Source organism: Saccostrea cucullata, unplaced genomic scaffold (genome assembly GCF_032062105.1).
Source record: "Saccostrea cucullata isolate Sc308-1 unplaced genomic scaffold, CSIRO_AGI_Scuc_v1 ctg594, whole genome shotgun sequence".
NCBI lineage: Eukaryota > Metazoa > Mollusca > Bivalvia > Ostreida > Ostreidae > Saccostrea > Saccostrea cuccullata.
Window position 1 is genome coordinate 171063 of NW_026926577.1, and position 15692 is coordinate 186754.

At 35.6% G+C, this 15692-nt stretch overlaps 1 protein-coding gene across 1 annotated transcript in view; it reads right to left on the reverse strand.

Moving 5' to 3' along the window:
• Positions 1–974: 974 nt before the first annotated feature.
• LOC134272116 (uncharacterized) overlaps positions 975–15692 on the reverse strand; it is a 41677-nt gene continuing 26959 nt past the window's right edge. Inside the window, 11 exon segments of the mRNA XM_062754354.1 lie at positions 975–1717; positions 1849–2098; positions 2403–3718; positions 4156–4470; positions 5076–5565; positions 5809–5816; positions 6882–7059; positions 7330–7421; positions 7561–7613; positions 7810–7936; positions 10144–10272. Of these exon segments, the coding sequence (XP_062610338.1) occupies positions 1886–2098; positions 2403–3718; positions 4156–4470; positions 5076–5565; positions 5809–5816; positions 6882–7059; positions 7330–7421; positions 7561–7613; positions 7810–7936; positions 10144–10272 (2921 nt within the window). The 3' untranslated portion in view covers positions 975–1717; positions 1849–1885.

The following is a 15692-nucleotide window of genomic DNA, read 5'->3' on the forward strand; positions in this document are numbered from 1 at the left end:
GGACGACCATTTCATTCTAAAGGGGGGGGGGCTGGCAGATTTTGGAAATAAACTGTCCTCAAAAATGTTGAAAACAAATAATCTGTCGACTTGACAGGAAATATATAATCTGTCCCTGATCAGTGCTATTACCCCCCCCCCAGAATAAATAATCTGTTCTTCACCAATATGAAAAGAAATTGCCAGCCCCCCTTTCAGAATCAAATGGTCATTCCCTACCCACTGGGTCAAGCAGTGAAAACTTACAGTTTAACTTATTTTTGAAAAACTTTCACATTGGCCATAACTTTTGAATGAAAAGTGCTTTGGCTTTCATATTTAACAAGTGTATTACTTGTGGCAAGATCTTCCCTTGGGTACCAACATTTATAATCCATTGCCCTTGACCTTTGATTTTGATATACATATACCGTTTCAAGATATATGAGAGTTCGAGACACCAAAATTCCACCGTAATTTCCTTTCCAGCTGACAAAGCATTGTTGCAAACCAGCAAAAAATGTACAATCCTCTCCCACTCTGGTCGTGGTTGAATTAGAAGAGAATATTTCATGGCTCATTAAAATATTGACCAATGTGAGTAAAGCATAGTCCGATACTAGTAATGAACTTTGATGTGACCTTTCAGTGTAGGAAATATTTCTTGTATATTGCTGATGTCAATTGTTGATTTCAATTGCGATGGAAACAAAAATTGTCAATGGCTGAATACGATGTAAAAATAGAGAGGAGTAAATATTCAAGATTACGACTCTTTTTGTGATCAAGCAGCCACGGGAAGGAGAAAGCTATATGCCGTCTCCGGACCATGGCTTAAGACAATGCTGACAAAGGTACTCGGAAGTTTTACTGTAAACTCACCTGTCATAGACTCGATCTACATGAAATAAAAGTTCCTCAGGAGCTAGTTAAGCCATAGATTAGAGGTCTATGGTTAAACAAGCTATGTTAACCATACAGGTAGTTAAGAACAATTAAAGGAAATGATGTACATTTTTTATTTGCTGTTGACACACAATTGATAAAAAATTTCAGATGTGTCATAAAATTCATATGAGAAATTCTGAATTAAAAAAATAAATGCCCCTAACACATAATGACTTTATTCTGGACACCAGTTACAACATCAATTTTTAGGTTTCCATAAGACCATGTCAACTTTCAAACATCATCCAAAAAGTTTAAGGATATTCATATATTACACTGACAAGATTCCTATTTTCTTTGAAAAAAATAATGAGAAAACCCAAGATGCATCTACATTTGTCAAAATAAATAGATTTTAATAAGTGGTGAAAAAATACACAAATTTAGAAATTAGTTGCACATATAACTCTCAGGGAGCATCACAAATTGGTAAACATGTAAACACTTGTTATTAACACAGTCTATACACATTCAATTTCATCTACATTTTAACAAGAAATTATTGATATCTCACCCATATGAAACAATGGTAGATTAGTTCATTAAATGTACAAATGTGACCACAAAAAAAAGAAAAGAAACCAATGCAAATCTCAATCATTACAATAGTTAAATAACATTTTACGTTCTCAAACATCCACCTCCCCTCGCAAATTCACACAACACAAATGGAAAAATGTAAACATCTTCATGATGTATCATCTTTTCTGGCTCCTTTACTCTGTATAAACTGGTTCCCTTCCTCTGCCACTCAGTCCTGCTGATCTTTGTCTGTTGGTCTTTTTTTGTTCTGCTTCAAAAATACAGAATTTAAGAATGAATAATAGAAGTCTCCAAAGATTAAATCAATTATATAATTTGCAAGTTTCACACAATGTTTTATATAATTAGTTAAGACAAATGATGGCACATGCAACCTACAGGTGATTAGTAAACATTGGTCTAGCTAAGGCATCTGTCAAACGTGGTCTTGTTTAGGTACCAAGCCTGCCTCTACCAGCTGCTCTGTTGTAAACTGGGGCCCTGTAACAAGCACATCTGGCTGGGAAGAGGTCGTGACCTCTAAATTCCCATCATGCACTAATATTGGTTGTTCCTGTGGTATTGCAGTTGCCATGGTTGTGAGGTTTGCTGTGACTGGATTGGTCAAGATGTTGGCCACATTTATGCTCTAAAACATGGAAGCCAAGCAATGAAATATTTGAACATGCTGTATTTTCAGAATGTCAATTAATTTTTAAATGTGTAGTAGTACTTCTTGTCAGGTAATAATTTTAAATCCAGACTAAACTTATCTTATGTGATTGCATGACTATAAGCACACAATGTAATCTCAGGCAATAAAATTTGACATTTCTAGAAGCTTAAAAGCAGTAGCATGAAAATCTTCAAAAGCCATCTACCAATTTACATAATATATACTTCATAAAGGCTGAATTAAAGCTGTGTATAGCATGCTAAAACAATCAGGTTACCTGAACTGAAGCTGATCCAGTCGGTGATTTTGTCAACCCCTGTAGTTTGCTGGCCAAGGAATTTGAGTGGAGATTTGCAGCAAACATGGACACTTTGTTCATCACCTCAGGGGATAATTTAAAGACAGGAGGTGAGGCTTTGGGTGGAGATGAACTTTGAGGATCCTGATCAGAAATGCCATTTTTCACTGCTGCAGATTTAGCATCTGGCACAAGTGTCTCTAAATTGTCAAACAAATTGCCTTTCTTACTTGGGGATTCCCCTACTGGCCGGTTTTGTGATGTCACATTTGCACCACTGGTTACCAGAGGCACGATCTGAATGTTCGAACTGGCAGGTATGTTGGAAACTACTGGCAAAGAGGATAAGAGTTGTATGTTGCCTCCCACACTTGAGACAATTGGAGTAGTGGACACTAAATGTACATTAGACCCTATGCGAACACTGGACACTGATGGGAAACTGGAAACAATTGGTGTATTTGATGCAAACTGCACCGACGAATCTACGGGGACACTGGAAACCACAGATTCAGAGGAAACTGCTACTGGTATACTGGAAATGGTGGATGCCTCATTCACATTAGAAATGTTCTGGTTGTTTATCACTGTCTCACCTCCCTGCCACAGTTTGGGTGGTACCTCACAGTCGGAGCTCTCTAATTTCCGTTTCTGTGGTACAGTACCACTGGCCGTACTAATGATTGCCTCATTAATCACACTTTGATCATTTGGTATAGAGTCTGTGTTGGACACGTTTTGCTTATTCTGATCCTCTTTTACACTTGCATACACTTCATCATCAATGTATTTATTTATATTTTGTACAGGGGTAGGCAAAAGTAAGTCACTGCCTGGCAACATGCTGAGAATCACATTCTGGGCTTGGCTATGTATGGGTGTGGCACTAAGATTCTTAACCAGGGTGGCAGCCACAGAACTCTGAGTCTGAGGAGTTTCTGTGGAGGGATTTTCTGCTCCCTCAAGCCTGCTTGGAACAAAGCCACTGAAGCCTGACTCTGCTGAAAGCTCAGGTAGGAGACGCCCCCGCGGCTGAGCCCCGGGGGTAGTGGTTCTGATGGATGGGGACTGGATGATGGCTTGATTTGTGGGTGGAGCCTGTATGATGGCTGGCTGTGATTGGGTGGCTGGCCTGACAGGCTGTGTTGCCATGGCTTTGATGATGGCTGGTTGTCCTACATTCTGTAGTGTCGGTTGTCCTACGTTCTGTATAATCTTGTTGCCGTCTGGAGTGGTGACCAGTTTAACAATAGTTTTCCCTGAGGATGTTCCTGGAGAACCCACACCAACTGGAGCTAAAAATTCAATAAAGATTATAAAACTCTACCTATAAAATGTTTTCATAAATATCATATGCTGGGTATGTATGCCCCTGCACTTGATCTCTTAGCAGACTTTTCTTTAGCATAACAATGTATGCCTATATTAAGAGTCATGCAGTATTTTGATGCTTCAGATACAATTGGTGGCATGCTTATAAATAAACTTTAAAACATGTAGCACTAATAATGCTTGCCTCAGTGAGCCCAAAATCAATATCTGGATATGATTTATATCTCAATGATTGAATAACAATTAAGAACTTAAAGTAATTAGTATAAAAATGTGTTTAGAAGTTAATCAGTAAATGATTTATTCCTCTTCTGTTTTCCACATGCAGAAATAGAGATGTACAATGTACATGTACATACATGTATTTTTCACATCCCACTACAGTATTACATGTACTGACCTTTATAGATTATCTTGGTTTTTCCTGACACAGGAATTCCTGTGACCTGCCCATCAAGGACCAGCATTCCCCCGGACACTTTGATCCCCTCCCCTGTGGCTGTTGTGACTGTCTGAGGCTTAGTCACCACTGTGGGCAGAATGGTGGAGGTGGACTGTGCTTGGTTAGTGGTGGAGACAATACGTATGGTTTTGGGTCCCTGTGGGGTCTGCACCACAAACTGGTTCCCTGGGGTCAAGGCTGATTGGGTGATGGGGAGATTGACCTTCATGGTGCCCCCACTCTGTCCATGACCGGCCAGGATTTCAGACTGACCTACAAAACATTTATAATAGTATTAGATGAGTAGATAACTAGATTTTTTAAGCATCATACGTTGCATTATACTTACTAATTCCCACTTTTATTAATAATCTTATGTTGCTACATTTGTAGACAATTGTAACACTTCAGATTAGATTTTTTGGAGAGAACATTCTTCAGACAGCTACTAATACATACAACTTTTACCATAATCCATAGCCAAAACACATTCCCTACAGCACTTGGTAAAATGTTTGAAAGATGCTACTGAAATGGTTACTTATCTGTATTTTCTTGGTTGCTAAGAAGTGCGTCTTATCATTTTGATTTTTCTGTATTTATTAGACTGTAGACAGTTGCATCTTAATGAATTTCTGGTGTTTTCTTGACTGTAAACAGCTGCTACATACCTGTTGACTTTCTGGTGTTTTCTGGTCTGCAGACCTACCTTGTGATTTTTCTGGTGTTTTCAGGTCTGTAGACTTATGACTTTTCAGGTGTTTTCTGGGCCATAGACAGGTGTGACTTACCTTGTGACTTTTCTGGTGTTTTCTGGGCTGTAGACCTACCTGGTGACTTTTCCAGTATTTTCGGGGCTGTAGACAGGTGTGACTTACCTTGTGTCTTTTCTGGTGTTTTCTGGGCTGTAGACACAGCTGACAGGAGACTTCTCTGAGGTGTGCCAGGTGTAGTGGTTTTAGTCGACACTTTAGTAGGCCTCTGTTGAAAGATGAAGGTTTTCCCATTGTGTACAATAGTATGTTGAAGGTTCCCTGACTGGTCCATGATAAAACAATTGTTCTTCGTCCCTGATTTCACCTGGTACGGGGAGAACTTCTTGGTTTCCTCTTTTGCTATAAACTGTGGATTTTCCCCACGGGTTACAAACTGTGGACCTAAGGGACTCTGTCCATTTAATCGAACAACTTTTTTCTCTGGGTCCCATTCTAATTTGCTGTTTGAGTTAGGATTGATAATCAGAGGCCTTTTGATCAGTTCTCTGAGGTTAACGGTTGAGGACAGCTCTGGGATGAGGCGGTTCTTGTTTACTCTGACCAGCTTAGGACTACTGCTTCTGGAGTCATCATCATCATCCATAGTGAGATTCTAAAATTAAAAGTCACATGATTCATAATTGATCAGTGTAAAAAGATACAGTAAACCAACTTTTATTCCCCTGCAAGAAATTTTTGCAAAGTTCTTGAGAACCTTATGATCGATGATATATTTTGAACCAAAATCAATTCTTAAAATATGAAAAGGGTAAAAAAAATCAAAATAAGAATACAGTAATTATAATACATCAAGGTAAAATTTTCATATTAAGTTTGTTAAAAAAAATTGAAGTACATCAAATTCTTGATCGCAAAAATTAGTGTGTCTCGAGCAAATTAGTTTACCCCCATTAAATCGCGAAATAAAGTCGTCGCGAATAAAATTTGGTTTACAGTAATTTGCAACATAAATAAAAAAAAATTTCATCAACATAGTAAGAACATAGTAGTTGTCCATCTCCCATTTGTAATATTAAATGACAATGAAATATGTTTGATTCAAACCAATCTTCAAAATGCTTTTTTAAAAAACTCTCCTTTTCCATTGGTAGTGAACACGCTTTTACCAATTATAAAAGCAAATTATGATGATGATTTTTATCTCTGGATGGAAGTGTTTGAACCAAAATTAATTCTTAAAATATGAAAGGGTAAAAAAATCAAATGCAATGCACTTTTTGTTATTCAAGTAATTATTATGACACAGGTTTTAAAATTTTCATATTAAATTTGTTAAAAAATTGAAGTACATCAATTTGATATTGTCATCCATTGCCAACTCGACAGAGTGTGTCCTCTTGTTTATATTTTTTTCGCGGGAAGGACGGGGGGGGCTACAGGTAAAAATATGACATTTTTTAAAAATAGAAATTTTCATCATTTCATTAATTAATTGTGAAAACAAGTAAATTGAAAAGTAATGAAAATTAGGTTTGAAACTTAACGTAGGACTCCAGGATTTAATATGCATGTTTAAATAACTCAGGTGCTGCTTCACAATAAAGATAATCTGACAAACCAATTTCTTTCGTGCTGCCATCTTTGTCAGTTAATGGTATATTAATGGTCTTTTTAAAATTTCACATTAGGCAAAATTTGAAGCCATTCTTTACAATTTAGTAGTTGTCCATCTCCCATTTGTATTATTAAATGACAATGAAATATGTTTGATTCAAACTAATCTTTAAAATGCTTTTTTCCAAATTAAATTTCTCAATTCTGTAACCCTTTTTCCAAGGCTAGTTAAAACTCTTTAATAAGGGATTTCCTTTTTCAGTTTTCACACCTCTGCTGCATTACCAATTACAACTTTTTTTTAACTTGCAGTTTTAAAAGCAAATCATACAAATCTTTGTTAAAATTATGATTTTTGTCTCCGGATGAATAGTGTGGTATCAAAGATATGAAGGTAATACCCACCACTATTTTCCCCATTGAACTGTCGACAATTGTCCAGCATTAAGTTCAGGTCCTGGACAAATCTGTTCTTGCTTCTGTAGGCTCTGTTTGTCAGCTTCTTCTCGATGGTGGACAAGTCCATGGGTCTCTGTTGACAGAAAGTTAAAGTCGGTCAGTGTCAAAGAAAATTAGAAGTTCCAAACACTTTTTCCATGTTTTTATCCTTGACACTTCAAATCCTTGCACATCTGTTTTTCTTTGCTCCATCAAGTTCAAGATAATGGAGTGTGATTGTAAATCCATATAATTCTACATCTTTATGGGAATGGTAATAGAATTCCTCCTTAATTCCATATCAGCAAAGTTGTTCTTTACCGTTACAATGTATGTATTACCATGATGATGTTAATGTTCTTACCTTAATGATGTCATGGTAACCAGGTGCATCTTCTTCTGTGACAGGCTCCTCAAATGGCCAGGCATCTTTATGGGCTTTCACCATTTCCAACACTGTCAGATTATTACAAAGAGTTATTGACAGGATTAACAGTTAAGGGAAATAACTCTACTAGCCTTGCATTTGCAATATCTTGACAACTTTTCAGTACTTATTTTTTCTGACCAATGCAGAATTTATTTTAACCCATACCTTTGTTCATCTCTTCCACAACTTCTTCATCTAATTCTATTCTGTTAGTGTAACTGTAAAACAAGAACACAAGAATTTATTGGGGTTTCAAAACATTCTCAGTTGTTCATAGAATAAAGTTGGGCAACAGCTATATAGGGTAAAATATTAAAATTTTAATACATCATAAGAACTTCTGACTTTTAAAAAAGATTCTCCATGTTGAAGTATTCTTTAAGATACTGTGTAAATCTTATTTTGAGTACACACCTGTCATGATCGTCCACGTATTTGCTGTGACCTGTATTGGCAACATACATCAGCTCTGGGGGGATCTCCTTCCCCTCCGCCAGGTAGGCAGCCCTCTGTTCCCTCAACTCTAATCTCTTGGCCCTTTCTGTAATAGATAGCACATAATCTACATGATTTAACCCAGTTTCAATTAAGAAAGAACCCCCCCATTTCATATATGGTCTTTTTATACTTCACATTCCTTTCTTTTTGAACCCTATTCCTCGTACCTTCAATCAATCTTTTCTTATCCCCCTGTATTCCTTTATATACCCTTTTTTCCCCTCCTCAGTTCTTCCTTACCCTCTCTTGCCCTCTGTCTTTCCTCTCTAGCTTTCTTTTCCTCCTCTTCTCTTTCTGCCTCAAAAATTTTCACGAATCTATGGTCAGCTTGCCTCTATATAATCTCCTCAGCTTTCGCTTCAGCCAAAATCTTTTCCTGAAAAGTGCGATTTAGTTATCTTGGTATATATTTGGTATTTCTGCAGTTGCCTTTTTTATCAGCCACAATTGCAGTACCGGTATGTATAAGCATACACATTTTGATAAAATATCTTTCAACTTTCAGCATAATTATGAATTTTGAAAATTTTTTTTTTTAAAATAATTTCTTTGTGTTCTTTGTATAAGATATAAATGTTAAGTGTGACAGTAGGACAATGATGAAAAACTAACATAAAATAGGCACATGTACCAAAAGTTGATACCGGTAACTTGAACACCAAAATTACTTAATCTCAAAATCAAATTTGCACAGAAGTCATGCATCAGCACTCCTATAATTTTTGATAAACAAGTATATTGTAGAAAAAAATGACAATAATTTCACTTTTCTTCTTTATTTTTACCTGTTCCATTTGTTCACGTCGCTTGAGCTCAATTCTATACGACATTCTTCTAGGCATGTTTTCTTGTTCTCGTCGTAGTTTCTCTTTATGCTGCAAATACACAGGAATATGATGTATAAAGAAAATATGATTTAATCATCAGAGCTCCAGATAATTTTTTACCCCAAAGTGTATTTACTCCCTGATTTTCAAATCAATGCAGATTTTGATTTTCAGCAAATGATTGAAGAGTATTTTGTTTATATAGCAGGCACGTAGGATCATCTTTAAAATAGGCACAGAGAAAATTTTTATTTTATTGACCTGAAAAAGTTGACAAGCAAAAAAAAAAAAAAAAAGGTAATTTAAAAGTTGCCCAAACTGGAAAATCCTATAATTTTTGTCAACCTTTTCAAAGCCAGGTTACTTTCTTTATTTTTACTTCCAAATCATTAAGTTAGTCGTACCTGTATTCTTATACTTGTTGTACGCAGTACATTCGTGGTGTAATGCGTATCTATGATTGCTAATGCGTAATTGTACGCTCTATTTTACTTTTCAATGCGTATTTTGAAAATTTAATGCGTATAAAGAAAATACGCACCTTATCCAGCTTAATCATTTTTGATTATTTTGAATTTTACTTTGATATCTAGGCTTAATCATATTACCGGATATTTGCTTTCCCAATGAACTTATAAACAAGAGAAACACATTGTCTGTGTGAAAAAATTTTTGAAAGAAATGTATTGAAATTCTTAATTTCAGGATATAAATAGCAATCTACTCTTTGTTACTGAGGCCAGACCATTAGATTTTGAAAATTAGTACCAGATAATTTTAAAAGTGGGAAAAATCCACTGAAATAAAAAATTCATCTAACTTTCGTTTCCTGGTATTTAGTTATCGATGTTAACATGACTATTTCTATTAAATCAAATAATCAGGAAAATAACAGCATTAATCAATGAATAAAGGTATATATCATGAATTCAAATTTGGGTCTTTCAACAACCCTATTTAAATATGGACAATTGCAATAATTCTTGATCTTGTTGTTAATTTTGTCATGCATATCCTTTTTATTCTTAATTTCAGAACTTCAAAGCTTTCCCTGAAATGAGGGAGGAAATTTTTTTCTGTATAATGCTGCTAAACAGTTGAAATAATCAATGAATTATTAATATTTGTTAGCGGTAGCTGTGTAATTTACAGATGTCTCCAATCTGCTTATTTCCTGTTCATGCTTATAAAAAACTTGTTGAATCAGCAGAACTTCTCTGATCCTATCATATGTTTGACAGAATTATTAGTACCAAGATTGGTCCCTGCAGCCTCAAATCTAAAATGTGTCTGTCTCTAAGTACTGATATACATGTATATACAATATAATATTTATTTTTACCTATGGCAAGAGGTAGGTAATGATTCAAAACCAGACACAAAAGTAAGGTACCAGCGATGGGGGAACAGTCCATTTATCAACAGATTAAACTCTGTCTCGCACCTAGGCCATGAATAGTCCGGGAATTATCTGCGTACGGACTTCCATCCCGCTGCTATAATTGTATGTAATCTACACAGAATCTCTGTGAACTCTTGCAGGACCACAATTCTATCAGTAATTGGCAAATCTATTTCCTCTGCTAATCATATCAAACCACCGGGAGAAAAAGTTTCAATAAACTGATATCAATAAACATCACTGTAATGTGGCCAACAAGCAAAGAGCAAAAGCTATGACCCAATGGCCCTTGCTACCCCCAGTGGAACCAGGGAGGCTAATATAGGCTTAGTGAGCATATGCCACAACAACATAAAATGTCTGATTAATTCTCAATGAGGCCACATTGAATTCATTATCAAACTAGTACAGATCTGAGGTCTCAATATCTCACTCATTTTCCAAGGCTGAAATCTGTTAAACATCAATGGGGTTATTTTTATCAGTTTTCTTTATTACAATAATCATCTTAATTTTGACATAGCTCATCATCATGCCTTAATCAGGGATCCCCAGATCTGCTAGTGACCAAACAACCAAGAATAGACATCATGTAGCCCTAAACGTCCATGACTCAAACTGCAAACTGTGAGTGCAATTTGTTGGCAGCCATTTTAAAATGTGCAGTGAAAATTAAATTAAATAGATATACTTATTGATATACTTATTTGGTCAAATGACTCATGGACTCTAGAGACCAAAGAGTCATAGTTCTAAATATAAACACAAAAATTGATTTTTTATGTAAAGCCTATATATGAGACTTTCAAAGGAAATTAATACTAATGTTCATTCTGTTGTTCAATTTTTTTTCCTTGCTTGAAATAAATTCAACATTTAATTTGGTCCTGTTTAAAATTTGTTGACATTTATCATATTTGATTAAATTATCAATAGCCAACAAAAGCGCTATCAGAGGGTAAAAGTTTCACATTACCGACAAAAAAAAGGATAGGATATGAACACTTCAGGTGTACAATAATGACAGAAAATCGTCACATTTTATAGATAAAATTAAAATAGAATCTCCCACGCCATTCATTGATAAAAATTCTCCCGCTAGAAATAACTAGGCCCATGAACAAGCTCACAAACACTGAGACCCCAAACAACATATGGCAAAGCACCAGTACTTTCCTTTTTAATACGTTTGTAAACAGTCAAACAGAATAGCACACCTTATTGAGAAGGTATAAAAAGAAAGAAAACTATTTCCTTTATTAGACTAGGAATGGCCAAGAAAGGAAGCTGTAAATAGGAAAAGACTTTGGGTCTTATTGACATAGCAAAAGTACATAATCTAAATTCATCGCATCCAGCAACCCAAAAAATAAAAATAATCAACAGACCCGCTTGGTGAACTTTGCTAAAAAACTATGACAAAGTACTGGGTTTTATAAAGTTGTTAAACCCGATTTTTTTTATTCTTATAATGCGGAGTTACTGACAGCTGTCGTGTGCTTTCTTTTGCAGTGAAGTGCCACATGATGGCGTTAACTTGATATGTTATCCAAGATCTGTGCGTTTTTTTCCCTAATTATGACGGCTGAACTTCATCTGAGCGTGATCAAGGATGAACCAGTTATTAATAAGTACCTGAAGGCAGGTGTTTGAGACTACACATCAATAAAGTCGCTAGCCATCGGTTTTTATTTCTGTCACTGATGCAATGCTCCCTGATAATGCAAGATCTCAATTTATCTATTACGAAAATGCGACGATAGAATCCTATTTTAAAATATCGATTTCTTCTTTGCATTGTAAATTAAAGTTAAACACAAAACACAATTAATTTTAGTGTTACTGGATATATACTGGAAGATTTTCAAATACTACCAGATAAAAATAAATCTGATGTATTTCATCAATAAATTGCAATATTTTAATTTCAAACATCATTAAATTTGAAATTCACACATCTATAAGATATTTTAATGGCTTTAATTTTAAATCTTTGAAATCGTACAGTCAGAAGATAGATCAGATAGCATTATCTTTGGAATGACGTTAGAATCAAACAACTGCTTCAAATAAATCTTAAAGTATTACGATAATCATGACACTCTCCAATTTCCAATTTTATGTATTTGATTTCTATAGAGATTATTAGGAAATGAGTATACTGCCTGACAAATCTATGTTTGTCCTGTGATCTATACCTAGATAGGGTCATTAGCAGAACCTCTCCCCTGGGGGGCGGGTCTCATTGTCCCTATCCCCCATATACCGGACATTAATGACCGGACCACTGGCCTTAATGATAGATTATACATGAAGATCAAAAGTTTGATGTTCCATTGTCCTGCCAGATCTACTGAATTATTCATTTTGTTTGACTATAAGTGGTTCAATATGCAGGCAGCAATGGGATGCCACTGAAACTTGAGTCCGGCTAACAACCCATTCTTTCCTCTATTCCCTGATTATTAGACAACCCCTCAAACCCCCCTTGACATTTTGTTTCAATAGATAATAAATACACAATGTTTTGTCAGATTTAATATCACTGTAAATTAGTCCCCCAGAATCAATGGACCGGGGGCCTGCTTACAATATCCACCAAATGCATGGGGTTTTTAAACACTAATCCCACTCTCTGTCAATATTTAGCCAATACTTTGCTATTTTCTCTGGATACTCAAACTAGCATCCTTTTCCCTTTAACATCACACGATGACAGATTAAATGGGAGTGTCAATATTTCTCTCTCCCACACACAAACAAAAAGCTTCATTGGGGCTACAGCAGCAAATCTATATGCACATCATATTTCATATATAATTTAATATCCTCATTTAAAGCTAGCTTTCATATTATGGTACTCATTTCCTCAGAGAGTGGATGATTCATTATATTTTCATTGTTTACTCAAAATTTTAGCAATAAACTTTATTAATCTACCAACAGGACGATGAGTTTATCTTCTGTGTTGGCAAGTTTTCGTTTTATTTGTAGATACAACAGACCAATTGGCATTTAGAAATTCCTCCACCAAGCTTACAGTAGATCACTGTCAAGGACCTATAGTCCCAAAAGAATATATGTGATATAGCAACATAAGCCACTTACAAAACTTTATTTTGATGGCACATTTTTCTCAGGATTGAACCAATACTCTTTTTTTCCACCTAATTTCCCTTACTTTATGGTCAAAGTGTCAAGAGTGGACAAAACTTTTCTCAGGAATTTAGATTTGAGTGACACTAAAGAGTCACTATTAATGAAGGCTAATATGGAAGGAATCACCTTAAAAACAGCTTGAGTCCACTTCCCGTCCCTAATCTCTATTGACCAGTGGCTAACTAGCTAACTACTGCCCACAAAGAGCCTGGTCAACCCATTAGTATTAGATACACAGATTAATCGCTTCTTTGCCAAATAGTCACTAGCCGTATTTTTTCCACAATTTCCAGCAGATAAAACCTGGTCATGTATGAAATATCTTTTGTACACCTTTCAGGTGATAAAAAAAATTGAACAGATGTATGAAAGACGTTGCCGTTAGCCACACAGAATCCTGGACAATGCCAGAAATTCCTGGGTAACAGTGGACCAATTCAGGGTAGGTTTTCTCCTCTCTGACCCTTTGTCCGGACTTCTCTCTCCCTCTGACAGTCTATGATTAATGCTGCTTAAGGCTTTGTCAGACTAACATTCCAGAAGGAAAATTGAATGGATGGGGGAACAAAACACAGGGGAACTCTTCTGTGTCCCCATCTGAATATAACTGTAATTCATAATGATCGTTGTAAATCCCGAGGACCACCCCCCTTAAACAGAGAAGGAAACTATCCCCCAGTAAATACATGTTTTCTTCTTGTTTAAGGGCAACAATCTTTTTAATCTATTTGAGCCCACTTTAATTTACATTTCTACAAGCACCCCCAGTTCAGCAGTAGGCCACGCTGCATTCCAGTCTGGTATTCAATCTTTTCAGACACAAGAGATAAATGTTAATAAACCATTCAAAGGATCATCTTTCTTCCTTTTTTCCCATTTCTTCCTTCACAATGCTTTATTTTTGCTTTTATTTCCATATGCTTATGGAGACAAATAAGTGTATTAGACACACAATAACTTAAGCCCATTTGTTTAGTGGGTACAACTTGTCAATTGTTACAATTGAAAGTGAATTAAGACTGTATATAAATTATGTCCTCGTATTTAATGTATATAACTCTTGAATATTTTGAATACTCAGATAACTCGACATTTTTTTCCTGCATGCAACCCAATGTAGTTCAAAATAACAAGGTTGGACTGTATTTGCAATAGGAATTCCAATGACAGGAAATTCTTGAAGAGCTATTTCAGATTTAGACAGTACATGGGAGTCCTGTCGGCTGTAATATTACCTAAATTTTCATCGTTGGTTTCTGTATTATCATATTCAATATCTAACACCATTTGATAAAATTTGAATTTAAAACATTGAACAAGAAAATGTCCAGTGACTACGTGCAATATTAACTGCATGAGTATATGTTATGAATAAAACATATTTTTTTCATGGCAATTATAATGCTGGTTTTAATGGATATACCTTGGCAAGGCATTGATTTGGTTTATTTGATGAACCAGTAGTTTGGGAAACTTAACAATATAATTTGAGAAACTTTGGTTTTGTCGCTCATGTAATCAAACACATGAAATGATGATGACCACTTTTGCACTACACAGAATGGCTGCTTTCAATTCAATCTATTTGTTACATTACAAGTACAGAGGCCATTTCTACATTATGTATAGGAGTATAATTCTCATTTTATTGCTTTCCCCCACACTTCTACATATAGATCTTTGATGTTTCAGTCCTGTAAGATCCACATCATTGTTTCTATTACAGAACAACAGGAATGTACATTACTCTAAGTAGGGGAACTTTTCATTCATCTGTTCACACAAGTGTGAAAGGTGATACCAGCCTCTCTCCTCATCACTAGCAGTAATGTGACCGATGTGTAACTAATGACAGGAATATTATTCCCAGTACCAGATCATAAGCCAATTAGCAATAATTACCAGACAATAAAACAAAATCTCATTGATAGCACACAAACCTCTCCTCCATGGGGTGTTTCATTTACACAGTATGATTTGTCAGACATGAAGTTCATTAATATTTCCCTCTAAATTTTTTTGTTTACATTTCACAAGAGAGATGATAGTTTTATAGTCATTTGTGCAATTAGCAATAATTACCAGACAATAAAACAAACATCTCATTGATAGCATCAGTGGAATCAAACACTGTAACACAACACAAGGTCTGCCCTGTCATGTTTATCCTTCATAACCAAGTGACACTGTTAATTACCTACAAAAGCCCACAGCATCATGTACCAAAGCCATAGGGCTCTCACAGCATCAAGTAACCCTTGCCAGAAGGCTAAGTTCTGCCAGCTTGCATAAAGGTTTCTTTGCTGTTTCCTGCATCTTCATCAAGAAAGCTTGTCTTCACTTTGCCAACATGATACAGCTATATTGCTTCCAATCCTACCAATTCCCTGGAGCAGCCCAAACACTTTCTC